At 39.1% G+C, this 17,650-nt stretch overlaps 1 protein-coding gene across 5 annotated transcripts in view; it reads left to right on the top strand.

Annotated features, from left to right (window-relative positions):
• The window catches only part of LOC5566539 (uncharacterized protein CG10915), a 79,422-nt gene that overhangs the window by 23,673 nt on the left and 38,099 nt on the right, over positions 1-17,650 (top strand). For 3 of the 5 annotated variants that reach the window (XM_021853243.1, XM_001650884.2, XM_021853242.1), the window contains one exon: positions 2,544-2,710. In XM_021853243.1, coding sequence (XP_021708935.1) covers positions 2,544-2,710 — 167 coding nt within the window. Of the gene's footprint in view, positions 1-2,543; positions 2,711-11,906; positions 12,922-17,650 lie in introns of those variants that run through there. The other 2 variants (XR_002502268.1, XM_021853241.1) reach the window with 2 other exon arrangements.

Raw genomic sequence — 17,650 nt, 5'->3', positions numbered from 1 at the left:
GAAGCTTTGAAAATCTCTGAGACTTCGATTGGAATCTTCGGAAATTCTTTAGAAATCCTTGAAATTTCGGTGGCATCCCTGCGAATTCTAATTTGAATCTTTGGATTCCGATAACACTTTTTGGAAATCTCAAATTACGTTGGAACTTTTAGGATTCATGAAAAATCTATGAAATACCTTGTATGAACCTTTTAAAAACCTAGGATATCCATTAGAAACCCATATAGTTGAGAATTCATGCCATCAACCAGAGGTATAACGGGGATCCTAAGATTTTTTACCGAAATTCCTAACAGAATTTGAAAATCTTATCAAAATCTCAAAATCGTATAGAATACTACAAGAACTCATTTTAATTCCAGGAATTCCCAGATTAATATCAGATTTGCGGGAGTCCTACCGAGAATGCCAACTAAACGCCTGCTGTTAAGATATCTTAAAAACATTTCAAGGCTCAAGAAATCATTATTCAATCATCAGGAATCATCGAAATTGAAAAATCAGTTTTTCTGTTCAAATGGTCAACAATCTTAATGAGTGCTTTGCGAAGACCCAAGCAGTCCGATTCATTTTCGCGCGCTCGGAGTGTTTTTTTCGCTGGCTTCGTTCGTTTGCCCAGTGCTTTGCAAAGACCCAAGCTGTCCGATTCATTTTCGCGCGCTCGGAGTGTTTTTTTTTCAGTTAGCACTTCATTCGCGCGCCATCGGAGTTATTTTATATTCCAGCTTATACGTGTTGACGCTGCGATTGTAACTGTTCAGTCGAGGATGGATTATCAATTGGTGAGCTCGTTTCATGCTTGTAATAACACATTTATATCCTAACATGTATTTTTTTATGAGTTTGTTGAACAAACTATGAATGGTTCGTCACTTTAAGTGTTGACATAAGCGCTTATTCATGTTTCATAAAATTTCTAGATTCAAAATTTTGAATAGTTTGATGTTTAAGATGTCGCCGCAATGATAGATAACTTTTTAAACAGAGGTTACATGAAACGCATCACTTACCAAGGTGAATCCTGATCATGTAGCTTTGAAGCCCTCCCACTAACAAAACTCCTTCACGTGGCAACCATGAATATGCAGAGGTATACTCGGTTTTTAGTAACAATGGATATCACACTAACATTCCTTCCCTTCCCCGATGAGCGTAAGGACGTGGCCGGCGCCGTTATTGACATTACTAATTTCATAGTCCTCGAATGTGGTATGCTACTCCTAAGCTACATCTGTTGGTTCCCTGTACAATTCCGATGATTCTTGTCAATCACGGAGTAGCAACTACGAATTGTACGGTCATCAATACTCATGCTCATGCTGAAATGGTTAACAATCTTAATGAAAACTATTTCACTGGACCCGCATACCTGGAACCAAGGTATTATCGAAATTGAATGAACCTCAAATTTTCTTCCACAGGTTTTTTGGTTTATGATCTATCCTTTCAGCCCGCTGTTACAAGAACCCCTATGTAACAAAATTTAAGTCAAAAAGAGTACTTACTACTTGTTCGATAGTTTTGTTCAGTGAATCAATTGTCACCCAACACGCAGCAACAAAGACATTGTCACCTCCTATTCTTGTTGCAACAATTTTATTCCGCAACATCAGTTTATCATCACTTGAACAGAATATGACAAAGATCGATCATTAGGTGCGTAGCGATTTTCTGTGCTTCGCATTGTAATTTTCGAGAACTTTCTCCATGTTGGTAAACATTGACACATTATCAAACAGCATCCATAAAACAAATTTGGTTTTGTGTTTAAAATAACTGATTAATTGCGAGTTGAAAAGTTTGCAACAATGTTGCGCTCTGTGATTGTCATGACAATTTTGCTTTTGATTGTGTCCTTATCCGAAACAGTTGCGACAAACGGTTGTGACCGAGCTTGTTTTGTTGTTTGTTTTTTGTCTATTTTGATGATAATTTGATTCACTGAGTTGACCACTTTTTGTTCATACCACCCACTCTATGTTTCGTCTAATATTCTCAAAAGATTTGCGAACTAATAAACGGGCTAATAAATATTGTGCCACAGTCGTGTATACCGTGAGCAAGCGTGCTGTCGACTAATCGATAATCGAAAATTAACATTTTGTGGATCGACAACGGTCGAGAAGATTGAATTCCGCAAAGGGTGATGTATGTTATCGAAAGGCACTTCCGGAACATTAGAGCAAAATTGTACCGCAGAAAGGATGAGGCGCAGTTTGGTGGAGAAAATTCGACATGATTGCCGAATAATGTTTGTCTGTGCTAAATCATTGCCGACCGCGGCATATCTGATGCGATTAGGATTGAAAGACATAGAAAAAACTGAAGTTGGAGCACGTGAAGATTTAGTTTCCTATTCAATTGATGTAAATTACTGTCATATCATACATGATACATTTTAATTGCATGTCATTTTTCCCTTATCTTATCCAAGCTTGTGTGCAGGCATTGCCTTTAAACTCCTGAATGTGCTTGTATGTTGCCCAGCGGACGTTACATCCCAGATAATAATTCCACTATCTTACCATTCCAATGTTCCACAGCAACCGGAATCGCCCGATCCGTGTCCCCGGGGCAGCTCATCCGACAAACGGCCATCTCGCAGCTGTCGATAACGTCTCCACCGTTGGGACCACCGGGTGCCAATGCCGTACCGGTTGCGCCGTCGCCGGAGACCTACGCCAACACCGTCACCTCCACGCCCGGCAAGGTAAGTCCACTTGTGTTCTCTCCCCGTGTTTTTCGGTTCTATCCTGTTTGGATATTTGGAAAACAAAATTTTTACCATGCTTACGATTGTAAGAGGATTTCTGTTTGATTTGAAAATTTACCCTGTTTGGTTTCCGAGTCGAAATTATTATTGTACAATTCATCCTATCCCCACTGTTCTCCGCATTATTGTGTTGCACCCTTTTCCTTTTTGTTCTTCTTCAATTGGCGCACAACTTGCAATCGCGACTTTGATCATTTCGTTTACCGTATCCTTGTATAATTTCATGTTCCATTCGTAAGTGTTGTAATCACGTTGCGCTAATAAAAACGTTATTGGAATGAGTGCTGTTTGAATGAAGGCATTTTGTATCATTTTATGTTAACGTTAACGATCCATTTCGAACTGGTTCTTCATCGAATAATTAATTTTACAAGTGGCACTACCTCGGTGCTGTCATGATTCAATCCTTGTTCATTGTTTTGTTTATTATTGTGAGCATTAGGGTGCGGCTTATTTTTCAAAAGTTCTCAAAACCAAAAATTCGTGTGCTCTACTGAATTCAAATCGCATTAAAGAAGAAACCTCAAAATCTGAGCCAAAAATATTAACATATAGAGGTGGCGCAAGCGTGTTGAAGGTGAATTTTCAAGTTATAAAAAATGACCTGCAGTTAAGTAAACATAACTTTGTTATTTTTCAACCGATTTCAAAACTTTTAGCACCATTTTCTTTCAAATTAAATTTATTAAAATTTTGTAGAACATCAAATTTGTCTAAAATCAAAACTTGTCTTAGTTAAAAATACTTTTATCCATATTTTTCCTCATTTTACTACAAAAAATCATTTTTGTTTGACCATAACTTCATTAAAACTCAATCGATTCCAAATCTTTTTACATACTTTTGAAGCAAATTTATTTGTTTTCAAACTGTACATACACAATTTTTTTCTAAAAAATATTTTTGACTTATGTATTCAACAAAAACTACCCAAAAACATGATTTTTCGATGAAAAAATCAAATTTCTTTGGATTATTTAAGTTTTTTTTGCCGAAAATAGCATTTTTTTTATAAAACTTAAATATGTAAAGCATCTTGCCTTAATTACGAGTTGAATAGTCCACATATTTTTTAACATATGCAAACATAATTTTGTTTCAAAATTATTTAAAAATTGTTGCAAAGTCCTTCCCAAAGGTTTAACAAATAAGAAAAATCAGTTTCAGCTTGAGAGACAATATTTAACTGCCAAAGATTTGACAAAACTGGCATTTTTCGTTAAAAAATCATGTTTTTGTGCAGTTTTTGCTGAATAACTTGGTCAAGACATTTTTTTAGTGAAATGTGCTATATGAAAGGTTTGAAAACAATTAAATTAGCTTCAAAAGCATGTAAAAAGATTTGGAATCGGTTGAGTAATCATGAAGTTATGGTCAAACAAAGTTGAAATTTTTAGTAAAATGAGGAAAAATTTGGAATAAATTACTTTTAACTAAAACTTGTTTTGATTTTAGACAAATTTAGTGTTCAACAAAGTTTTTACAAATTTAACTTTGAAGGTATTGATGCTAAAAGTTTAGAAATCGGTTGAAAAACAAACAAAGTTATGTGTACTTCACTGAAGGTCATTTTTTACAACCTGAAAATTCAACTTCAAGACGCTTGCGCCACCTCTAAATGTTAATATTTTTGGCTCAGATTTTGAGGTTTCTCTTTCAATGTGATTTGAATTCAGTAGAGCACACGAATTTTTGGTTTTGAGAACTTTTGAAAAATAAGCCGCACCCTAGTGAGCATTCATTTTAGTCGGTGTATTGGATAAAAAGTTGGTATTGTCTTAAGTTTGTAGTAGCAAGCAACTGAGTGTTTACACTGTGGTGTTAACCCGTATAGGCCTGAGTGAAAGCAAAAATTCTAAATCCTTCACCGCTCAGCGAATTCTTAATGGATTCAAATGATTTTTTGTCAGTAAACTGGCACACATATCTAGTTTCTACAAGTGGACAGAGGAACGCGGAAATATTTCTGTGGTCGGAGTTATTCCGGTGGATCACTGGGTCAGGTCGGGTGAGAAAGGTACTCTGAGTTTGTGCCCCTGGCGGTAGGCAAATTTCAAGACACAGATAATTTCCGGAATCAGTTATAATGTGGCCACTACATGCTGTAATTTTAAGAAAATTGCATCAGTGTAAACCTTTTGAGAAACGATTGAATTGAATAACTCGGAACGCCTCAAACTCACGATAAAGTGGCCAATCTGTATCTGAACATCTGTGCCAAGCTTATGGGAACGTAGTTTAGTTCACAATTACATTTGGTTTCTACTTTTCGAGCATTGAAACGGTTTAGTATAAAACAAATCTATCGCCGGTTCTTCCGGGCATTACGTCCAAATGGCCACATCCGGTATATTTTAAACGGTGCAAAACTCTTCATTTTTAATGTTGACTATCACATCTTAATGATTTATGCAAATTAAAATGATTATCATTGCAAATAAATAAACGTAACTTAGCATGTCCCAAAAAATAGCCCTTCTTTACCCGACTTGACCCAGTGACCCATCGGAATAACTCCAGTCACAGGAATATTTCCGAGTTCATCTGGCCACTTATAGAAACTAGATATGTGGGCTAGTGAACTGACAAAAAATTATTTAAATCCGTAAAGAATTCTCTGAGCGGTAAGGGTTTCAGTTATTTTGCTTTCACTCAGGCCTATACGGGTTAAGGATTCTCAAATATCTTTTGATGAACAGAAAGAGCAAGATGCTGATAGTGCTACTTGTAGTAAATACAAAGGCTGCACTGACACTGGTTTTAACTATTTCAACTATTTTTAAAGCTTATATTGCTGTTCTATTGAGGTCCAATAAATTTTCCAAATTTGATAAATAAATTTGACAAAATGTTTCACTATGGGGTGAGAATAGGTCAATTTTTATATATTTTTTATATCAGTAAAAATAATTCAATTTCAAATGAAGGTTGTATTAAAATAATATATCACGTCAAATTACAAGAGCTGTCCATCAATCATCTTGTTCAAAGGCGTGTATCGTCCGAACTCAAACCTCACGTCATATAGTGAAATTTTTCAAAAAAACATAAGAAGCTTTATCCAAGCAGCTTGGACAGTACGATTAAAGAAAATTAAGAAGATTTTTAGCCCTGGGCTATTTGATCTCGGGTAAAAGAAACATCATATAAGAATCTCAGATAGCTTCATATAAGATGGCTGGAAAGCTTCATCCGAGAAGCTTGAATAGATTCATCCAAAAAACTTAGAATATTCCATCCAAATATCTTGGATAGTTTGATCCAAGAAGCTTGAAAAACTTCATTCAACAAACTTGAATAACATCAACTAAAAAGGGTTGGATAGGCTAATTTTGAAACCTTGGAAGTTGAAAACGAGGAGCTTGGAAGACTTCATCCAAAAAGCTTGGAAAGCTTCAGTAGTGAAGTCTGACTAGTAGCATTTCGTTCATTCACGAAGCTTGGTAAAGTTTAATCCAATACACTCGGAAAGCTTCATCTGAAAAACTCAGAAACCTTTATGCAAGAAACTTTATCTAAGAATTTTGGAAAACTTTATCCAAATTGCTTGGAAAATATTACCAAAAAAATTTAGAAATTTTTTTCAAAAAGCTTGGATTATTATTATTATTATTATTAACGAGATTTGCAGCCCGGGGCTGGATCATCTCGGTTCAAAAAGCTTGGATAGCTTTTTCCAATAAGCTTAGCATGTTTCGTCCAAGAAGCTTGAAAAGGTTTCGCTAAGAAGCTTGGAAAGTTCAATAAGTATAGAAAGCTTCATCCCAAAAGCTTAGAAAGTTTTATCCTTCAAGCTTTATTTATTTATCTTAGGGAGCCTTAACAAAACAAAAACTTGGGAAGCTTCGCCCAAGAAACTTGGAAATTTACAGTGATACCTCCATGAGTCGATGTTCCATGACTCGATATCGACTCATGGAACCATACTAGAAACAAAATTTCATGGTTACTATGATGGTCCCTTGAAACAGGTTTCCAAAGGATTGCTGTTCCATGACTCGATATTTCCATGAGTCCATGGTCCCTTCAATATCGACTCATGGAGGTTTCACTGTACTATTGAAGCATCTTCAACAGCCTCATATAAAATGGGAAGCTTCATCTAAAATGCTTAAAAGCTTAACCTAATAAGTTTTATAGCTTCACTTAAAGAACATAGAAAATTTAATCTGAAAGGTTTTGGATGCATCATATAAGAAGCTTGGAAAGTCCAAGAGAGTAATATCGAAAAAGCTTGGAAAGCGTTATCCACGAAGCTTAGAATGCTTCATCCGAGAAGTTTGGAAAACTTTGGAAGCTGAATTTGGAAGCTTTCGCAAGATGCTTCGAATGTTTTATTGAAGAAATTTGTGAATTTTTCCTAAGAAACTTGGAAGGTTTCATGTAAGTAGTTTGGGAAGCTTTCCCAAGTCGATCGAAAAGCCTTCTTGAGATGCTCAAGAAACATAAGAAGAAGATTCCTTAGAAAAATTAAAGCTTCACTAAAGAAAATTATGGAGCTTCTTCCGGGAAGATTCGCAAGCTTCGCGTAAAAAGCCTTGATTGCATCAAGCAAGAAAATTCGATTTTTTTCCCTAGATTTCAGTATTTACGTATAAGCAGCTTGAAACTTCATTCATGCTACATAGATGGCCAGAATAACTAGAAAGTTTAAATCAAGAAGCCTGGAAATATAATTCAAGAATTAGGAAGAAACTCGGAAAGCTTCACCAAAGAAGTTTGGATAGCTTCGTCAATAAAGCTTGAAATGCTTCATTAAGGACATTTCTCCATGAGTACCAAAATGGCCTCTAATATGGCACCTTTTCCCAACTGGTGGGGAACGTGCCTTTGGAGCCGGCCTTCTGAATATGGCACCTTACTTCCTCCTTCACTGTCCACTCCCTCCTCCCATGCTTCTCACAGTGTTTTCGAGAGCGATCACAAAAAAATGATTATTTGAAGTTACTAACCTTATTGAAAAGGGGTGGTTTCTTAACTGAAAGCATTCCATAATGTGTTTTTCTCAAATTACCAGTTTTTGAATGCAAACACATAGTTATTGCTGAGAATTGTGTTGTAAAATATCACTCACTATCGAATTACTTCATCTTCGCGCACCGTGTTGTTGTTTGTTGGCTTTTCGGTGCCCGTAGCTATTCAAAAATCTGATGCGATATTTGAACACTTAAACTTTCCTCGCGCCGTGCTCCTCGAAACAATCAATCACTTAAATTCATCGATTTGTGCTCGAAACACAATGGACTTATCCACGGTCTTCTTTTATCATCGACTTTCGTTTTCCTTTCTGCTCTAAATGCGGGCAATGTTTACATAAAATGACATCCGGACCAACATCCGGACGACGAATGTTCACCGGATGAACATGAAGTGGATGAATGCACAACGAAATCGTTCATTTTTTGTAAACACGGCCCGCAGTAAAAGGTGTTCTTCCCGATGGAAGAAGCAGCGTGACGTCATTGTAAATTAGTTCATACCGGAACGCGAATTCACCGAGCCAACATTGTTTATGAATGGGAGGCGCAGCTCTCGTTGATTGGAAGTGATGTCAGTTTTTATGTTTGGAATTAAAATTGTTTCGATATTCATACGCTTGATTCAACTTCGTAATCTACAATTTCAAAACACTCAAAAGGTGTACACAATGTCACAAGTGTTGTAAAACATTTTTATGCATAAGAGAAACAATGTACGACGCAATTAAACAGCAAAAATGAATATTAGATATTATACAGTACAATTGGCTGTAGAATTCAAATGCATACTGATGGCAACTTTCTCCGTCCGTGAGAAGCTAGAGAAGAGAGGAGAAAACTGCCAAAAAAAGTAAACAACACACGCATGGTGTGAAAAATGCTTATAATTTTGGTCAAAAAACATGTTTTCATTATCAAATGGAATAAATTGTGATTTTGAGCTTTTATGAAGTTGTTGATGAATTGTAGAGATTTATCCCGGATGGTTGAAAGGCTTTATTCAAGAAGCTTGGACAGCTTCATCAAGGAAATTTGCTTCACAAAGTTGATTGATAGCTTTCTCAAGAAACATGAATAGCTTCATTCAAGAAACTTGGAACTTGGGCTATATTTCAGGAGCTTGAAAAGCTGAATAAAGCTTACCAAGTTCCTGAAATATAGTCCAAGTTCATAGTTTAGTAAGTTTCATTTGAGAGAATTTAGAGGGAACCCACCATTTTATTGAAACTTAATCAATGAAGTTTGGAATATCATTCAAGAAAAAAATGGAAAGTTTTATGCAAGAAGTTTTTAAAGCATCATCCAAGAATGTTTAAAAGCTTCATCTAAGATATTTGGAAAGCTTCATTCAAGAAACTTCGATTGGTTTCCGGAGTCTATTGAAAAGCTTTCCCTAGTCGATTTGAAACCTTTCCCAATAAGCATAGAAAGCTTCATACAAGAAACTTGGAAAGCTTTCCCGTGTCGATTGGAAAGCTGTCCCAAGATGTTTCTAATGCTAGAAGCTTGGGAGGCATTATTAAAGAAAATTGTAATGCTATCCATACTTAGCCTAATCTAAGAAGACTGAAAGCTACCTGGATCTGGAAAATTGCACCAGTAAGTTTTGAAAGTTGGTCCAAAAGCTTGCACAACTCTGTCCTAGAAACATGGACTGATGCGTCCAAAATGGTTAGAATGTTTCACCCTAAAAATTTAAAGCTTCACTCATTTTTAAGATTTTGTGCTAACACTGGACACAACACTTATTGTTCTTACAAACATAAAAAGGATTTCAACATTTACCTTTTTCGTCAACCGGTTTCGGGCTCGATGTTGCCCATCCTTTAGAAAGCTTGAGGTGAAGATGAATCGAAGCCAAACTTCAAATTTTCAAGAGCACTAATCTGGATAACCGGAAACCCGTTTGAACTGAAAACCTAATCGATTGGTCACCATCAACTAGTGACCAATCGATTATGTTCTCAGCTTAAACGGATGTTTGGTTCTCCAGATTTGTGATCTTAAACATTTGAGGTTTGGCTTAGATTCATCTTCACCTTAACCTAAAAAGCTTGTAAAGCTTCATCATTTGGGACCTTCCTTAGCCGAGTGGTTAGAGTCCGCGGCTACAAAGCAAAGCCATGCTGAAGGTGTCTGGGTTCGAATCCCGGTCGGTCCAGGATCTTTTCGTAATGGAAATTTCCTTGACTTCCCTGGGCATAGTGTATAATCGTACCTGCCACACGATATACGAATTAAAAAATGGAAACTTTTGCAATGAAAGCTCTCAGTTAATAACTGTGGAAGTGCTCATAAGAACACTAAGCTGAGTAGCCGGCTCTGTCCCAGTGGGGACGTTAATGCCAAGAAGAAGAAGAAAGCTTCATCACAAAAACTTCGAAAAGCTTCATCTAAAATTCGAAAAACTTCATCTAAGCAGGTTGAAAGCTGCATTCATCAAAAATTAGAAGCGTAATCCATTATTGGAAAACTACATACATGAAACTTGGAATTTCATCCTAGAAACTTGGGAGCCTTCATCTAGAATGCTTGAAAAGCTGTATCAAAGATGCTTGGGAAGCTGCATTCAAAAGGCTGGAAAGCTTCGTTTAAGTGGTCGGAAAGCTTCGTTCAAGACGCTTTGAAAGTTTTATTCATAAACCTGGAAAGCTTCATCCACGAAGCTTAGAAAGCTGCATCGAAGAAGCTTGAAAAGCTTTATCCAAGAAGCTTGAAAAGATTCATCTAAAAAGCTTGGAAAGCTTTGCCAAGAAATTTTATTCAAAATGCACTGAAATCTCCATTCAAGATGCTTCGAATGTTTCATCAAAGTAGCTTGACGAACTCGATCCAAAAAAAAATTTGGTCATTTTCTTCCAATAAGCCCAAGAAGCTTTTCCAAGCAGCTTCAAAGGCTCGATATACTTACAGTACAACAGCAATATGCTGAATGAACGGGAAAATATCCGTTGAGTTGTAAGACAATAGCAGTATCCCTCAAATGATGAAAGCAGAACATCATCCAGGCTTATATGTACGATAAATGACTTTTGTTCTATGAATTACTCAGACAGTGCAAATGTGTTGTTTGCTATTACCTATATAAAAGCTTTACATCCTTTCACATTTTCTCATTTTAGCAGTGGTGGATTAAACGTATTCTTTGAAAAGTTATGAACCTAATTGAACATAGTAAATCTAGTATCAAAACTTTTGCAAAGATACAATCCACCGCCCACTCATTTGTGTTGCCCTTCAGTTCAGTTCATCATGCAAGAATGGTAAAGTAGTATACCAGTGAATGCTTTTTTCTACCCGATGTAGCCAAACCACCGGCTATTGATAGTGATAGCTAATTTTGTTTTCTCTGTTTCGTTTCCAATTACACCATTCTTGAATCAATAAAAATTGCTACCAACACAAAAATATGAACCAACAACGAAACAAAAATGCAAAATAATTCCGCTTTCCCAGAAAAAGACTTCTTAATACGAGGATTGTAGCGTAAATTAAGCCTTCCTTCTAAAAAGCAAACAACCATGCAAACAGAAAGAAATCATTCCATTTCAATTTCATTAAAAACTTCGACACCGCAAATCTCTTGTCTCTTCCACCATCTGTGAATGAATAAACCCGATAATGTGGATCGCCGCAACACCAACTCCTGAACCAACAGATGGCCACCGTCCGAAAAGCGTCAGCCTCGCCTGCAGGAAGCCCATCCGGCCTCATCGTGGGAGGAACCACGGCAACCATCAAGAAGACAATAATACCGTCGGTGGGAGGCCGCGGAGTACCGCCCCCAATACCGCCCAACAAACCGCAGATACCGCCGAAGCTGTCCGGAACATCGGCCGCCGCTGCCGTTGCCGCCATATCATCCCGTATACCATTTCTGAGCAATAGCAATCACACCAACAGTAGTATCAGTTTAGCCAATAGTAGTAGTAGTATTAGTAGTAATACTAGTTCATCAACGATACCATCGCCATCTTCCGTGTCCTCACCGTTGTCATCGCTCTCATCATCAGCATCACCGTCACCGTCACCATCACCATCACCGTCCTCTTCCTCTACTACGCTAGCTAGCAGTGCTTCCGGGGCACCCCCAGGCGGGGTCAGTGTCAGTGGATTGGTACCGCTCACAAATAATCTTATCGCATCTTCAACAGTTGCCAACAACTACATTGCCGCTGGAGTCTCAGCATCACAGGCATCCGGCACAGCCACCGCCCCTGCCGCTATCTCAACAGCCTCAGCCGCCTCATCACAAAATTCTGCGGCGTCAGTCGCATCTGCATCCGTTTCAACCGCAGCAGAAATACTGACAAACATCGGTTGCGAAGGTGGGATAGTGTAAATCGAGTGTGCAAGCAAACACCCCCCTATCCACACACTAGTTACAAGTGCTGTTGCTAATCCATGCTTTCGATTAGTTGTGCGACCATTATTGTTACTAACAACACACACACACACACGCTACACTTTTGCATCACACCGTTATCATCCAGCATCACCACGATCATACATCACGTACTAACAACCCCTCACACGTTTATCCGAACGGGCTGCTGCAGGTCGTGACTATACCACCTACAGTTACCGACAACTACTCAAACACTAGTCATCCGCGCAATAGCAGAGTACAACAACGCTTGCTGGGCACACGACACGCGGAATTCATCCTGATTGACTTACGCAAAAGGCTCTACTAGGTAAATACCCACACACATTTTTAGCACTCACTAACAAACGCGCCGAAACGGCCGATCTTCGATCAGTTGGTTCTTCAGATGATGAGTCCTTGGATATATGGTTGGTATTAGCATCGTTCGCATAGATCTGCATTCGAGGGACTGTTATATGTTGATCGAGTTGTGTTTGACCAATTTATATTAAACCACTGATAACTGTGACGACTATATCGTGGCTTTACGTTAATTTACGAATTAATTGTGGACATTGATTTTGTTCTTAAAATCCTCCAATTACCAATTCGTATTTAAGGGTCTTTTGAAGTGAAATCTCTCAAGGCCATCAGAGTTAGGGATTTTCAAGTAACGAATGAGTTTTTAAAAACTAAATTACACTATATTTATTCGCACCCGGGGCTTTCCTTAACCGTGTGGTTAGAGTCTGTGACCACAAAGCAAAGCTATGCTTAAGGTGTCTGGGTTCGATGCCCAGTCGGGCCAGGATCTTTTCGTAATGGAAATTTCCTTGACTTCCCTGGGCAAAGAGTATCATCGTACCTGCCACACGATATACGCATGCGAAAATGACAACTTTGGCAAAAAAAAACTGTCAGTTAACCCCTCCGCGCAAGTTTTGTTTTGATGGGGTAGGTTATTTGGGTTAATTGGCGTTTTTTGTTCAGGAGAATATTGCAAAAGAGGAATGGTCAGACATTCACCATCTTTGCTGAGCTGTAAGGTTTTATTACTGACGTCAATTTTTGCTTCGAGTGCATTCAATATTCCGGTACCTATAATACCATGGAAGAATGGATGGAAATCGTGTAGCAAAAATTAAGCTCGAAAATTTAATTTGGGTCTAAAGAATTCGATACTAATTGCGGTATTAGCATTGAATTTTCCGTTAGCTCTTCCAATTCCATTTTCTGTGAAATGATATGGTTATGCCAACGAATAATTATGTACTAGCATTAGGTGTATAAGATTAATATTGGCTCCAGTGTCGATTAGAAAAGGGAAATCATCTATATTGGTCTTCAAATTGATATATGACATCGTTTGTGCTACCAAAGCTGTTTCTAGGGACTATCATAGTAACCATGAAATTTTGTTTCTAGTATGGTTCCATGAGTCGATATCGAGTCATCACTGTAGTCGTACCAAACGCTATAGTCATAGATACCATGGTCTGGATATGTACCTTCAAGTGTTGGGAAGGTGGATGTGGTCGCTTTAAATTTGTTTGTTGACTTTAAATGGATTGTTTTGGAATGAATTTCTGGGTCGTCGTGAAGTAAATGGTCGTGAATGGTCAGGGGGTTGAAAATTATTATAAAAATGATTAACCGGTGGTGTTCGTGGCAGTACAGGGGGTGGTAGGAACATTCTTGGTTGTGCCTGTACTCTACTTGACGATGGCAAGTCTGGTAAAGCACGGGGCTTTGGCACTGGTTGCCCACCGAATTCGTTTCTAAACGGTGCGGATCGAATATCCATATTTTGATATTCGACGCAAAAATTGTACGCCTGAGCCTGCGTTCGGGGATTATTGCTTTTTAACAATATGTTGAGTGGCTTTTCCAGCCCTCTAATAAAGGTGTCCAATGCTTTTTCTCTGAAATAGTTTATATGAGCTGCTGCATTTAGCTTCAACGTGTCGTCCGTTTGGACTTGGGCTATGATTAATGATAGCAACTACTGTTCGTTCTAAGACATGAATTTGGGTTTGGGTCGCACCGTTTTCACGGTATGTCCTTAAAATAGCATCTACATCAGAGAGCCAATCCACCAATCTGGTGGGATCACCAGTGAATGGTTTGACGTCTCTTACGAAATCCGGAATTTTTCCAAGATCGATAAATTGCTGTGTGGTCATAGGGATCACAGGAGCGTTTTCATTTGCCGTAATGTCTTTAAAATAAAAATCGTTCCTGGATTTTTTTGCACTAATTTTGGTAATTGTTCGCACACTTTAAAGTAAATTTGGATAGTGTAGAATCACTCACTCAATTTTGGTTTTGAGAAAAAAAAAATAGGTAGTCTCACTCATTCATTTTCACGTGTATATTTTTTTAACGTAAATAGCCGTTAATATCAATATATAATCAATGTAAAATCAATATGAAGGTAATATAAAAAGGAAATCAAAAATATTCACTTACTACAATTGCCAGCATCCCAGTTGGATTTTGTTGGTAGTGACATTCGCTGGTGGGGGAAGAACCAGGCAGCTATGTTGGGATGATCCTTTTTGCTTCTGTCCGCTACTGGGGTCCCTAATAGCGATCGAGCCTACGCTACGGTGTCCTGATCTTCGCTTCGTCTTGTCGGTTGAGGGCTCGTTGACCCAGGTGTGATAGGCTTGGCTCCTTGGACCAACACTATGGAATTTGTGATATTCCATTTTTAGGACTTTTGCACTACACTAACTGGTACGATTTTACAACCACTTGACACTATACTACTCCCACTTCACTTGGGTCCCTATTCGGGCGCCAGTTAAACTTTTTGGGTTGTGGAGTTCTTTATAAAAAAAGAACTTTATTCTATGAGGCTACAAAACAGACTAACTTTATTCCGCTCTTCTATATTTAATTAAACCTTACACTGCCTAACTGCTTACTCAGCACCTGGTTCCATGTGTTCGAAGTCAAATCGATTTACCCTCGATGCCGATCGGTTGGGCTGCTGATGATGCTCGATGCTACTGTTGCTACGGTTCGCCCAAAATGCTGACGATGGTGACACCGTTGGTGGAAGTTGCCAAGTCCGGCTGGCAACGGTGTTAACTCGCGCCAACTGCTCCTATTCGCTAATTCCCTATCAGGATTTTCCTAACGCCTCCCCGTCTGGTAGAAAGTCGTCCACGGCTTTCTAAATTACGGTTGTGGAATCGACGTAGGATACCTCGTGGAAGTAACATCTGTGCTGGTTGTACTTGACCATTGGTCTCAGACCTATGAACAAGAGTTTTGAATATTTTAATGCCTAGATTTTTGATTTGCTGTTCAATGACATTTGATACAAACGAACTCTTATTGTCCATTACTATTTGCGCTGGAAGATGTAACCGGTTGGTTTCAATTCTGAGATTTTCATGTGTGTATAATGTTATATTGTTGAGACAATTCACGTTTTTAGATATAAATACAGTAGGTTACGCTGTAAACAAATTCAAATACATTGCTGAGGGGGATTCTACAACTCGCACAAAAATGGTGCAAAGGCAAAATCACCTGAAATTATAGCAAACTGCTGGTCGCTGCCATCTTTTAAAATAGGCTGTTGGGCAGAGTTTATTCAAGTGTCCGTGTGAAATGGTCTTGTAACAGTGCAGTGCAAATAGTGAAATTAATCCCCCCCTTCACAAGAGGTGGATTTGGGATGCTAGCCTACCTCCGTTCAGGTAACTAGGTCTAGGAATTACCATTTGACCATCCTGACGGTAAACTTTAAATCTCCTCGGTCAGGACCTTGTATCCGTTAAATAACGGTCAAGACACGGCGGCTCGGAAGTCAAGATGGCTTCCGACGGATCCCTCGGACCGTGCCGATTACGTCCATGAAGGAAGACGCCTGACCATGGAACCCAAGCCAGCTCCGCCTGCTGAAAGAGAGATCCGCCATCTCACCAATTCCAAGCAGCCTCGCTGCGAGTTTCTGGCCACACGGTAGTGCAGGAGCAGCTGTGTGGGCCAACGCGATGGAAGAGATGTCACCTAGCTGCAGTTGTGAGTACTAGCAATTCCCTAACCGTCTCGCTTGCACGCCACACATTTCTAGTTTTCATACTTTGTTCGCGAAGCCCCTCCGATTACCCAGTAACATGCCGACCCTGCGACACAGTTCAGGGGTCTCATGTTACTGAGCTAGTTTTCCGGGAGTGGTTGGAAGCCACTGTAGCTTTCCAGGAGTTCCCAAAGGAGTCTCCAGGGAGTTATAATTAGCGCCCAACGTGGGGCAAAGTTTCCGGGAGGCGTGACTTTCGCTCCGTAAGATAAATCATCTCCCATATTTCGCGCCTTGTAGAAGTCAGTGGTTCCGTAAGAGATTCTCTTGTCCTGTTGGAGGCGCATTTGAATTTCCGCTTTGATCGATTCAAGCCTTGTACGGATGGACTCTTCAGTTGTGGTGCCCATTGCAGCAACAGTCGCTGGAACACACTGGAAAATCCTGAACTCGCTCGCTGTCGTTACCAACCTCTGTTGCAAAACGGCTCGAGAAAGTGGGAGCACTTGCTACTTGCCCAACACCTCCGCTCAGAAAATCCGTCTGGGCTGCACTGACAAGCTTCGAGAAGTACAGGAACGGAATTTAGTTCGTCTTCACCGACTGCCCGCTTGAAGACTCTTCTGGAACTTGTCTCCGACTTCACGGCGAGTTGCGAACGATTGCCCTGTCATCCACTCGAGGAGATTCAGATTCTCCTCTGTTCCAGATGTCCAACAGGCCGTGGCCGGAAAACTCCAGATTTCTCAGGAGCATCCCAATCAGTGATAGGCTGTTCTGTCAACTTGTTCAGCGCGGCGAAATGGGCTTTGTAAGCAACATTCTGCATGGCGTACGCGAGTATTAGCGACATGGGGATGGAAGTCTTGTTCGAAATGCGTTTCGAACACTATTACACTTTGCACTTTATGTTTCTAACACTATTACACTTTGCACTTTATGCATTAATCAATCTACACGTCCTAGTCTAGCGACTACCTGCTCACGCGTTTCTGTTCTGGGTTGTTGCATCTCCGTTATCCTTTGTGAATTTGGTAATGATGTAACGAACAGTCTTTCTATAATAAATGAGAGTGAAAATGGCTAATGATGTAATGAGGGTCGTTGAAAAAGACAATCCTCCTAGTAAGCTCCAGTTCCAAATTTGGTGTGCGTATTGATTCAATGGTCGATCAATTTCCTGTTGGCTATCGTTTGATTATTGATGTAAGACATACTATCTTCCTCCAGACTATGATGGGTAAGGGCGCCATGCATTGCTCCTTGAAGAATCGGTAGATGAATAGTTTCGTCTGCTGATATGAATTGTATATCTCCAATAGTTATGTTACAGTTCGAAAAGGATATGAGAAAATTTCCTTTCAGCAGTCGATCGTCTGGACCACAATTAGATTGTAGTTTGAGCAATCTTGCATTGTTAACTATTATAAGATTATCTGTTATTAGGCGGGTTTCTGTTTTGTTTTCTCTTCTTGTAACGCAGAAACTTTGCT

Source organism: Aedes aegypti, chromosome 3, assembly GCF_002204515.2.
Source record: "Aedes aegypti strain LVP_AGWG chromosome 3, AaegL5.0 Primary Assembly, whole genome shotgun sequence".
Classification (NCBI taxonomy): domain Eukaryota; kingdom Metazoa; phylum Arthropoda; class Insecta; order Diptera; family Culicidae; genus Aedes; species Aedes aegypti.
This window is presented reverse-complemented; position numbering and strand designations above follow the sequence as displayed.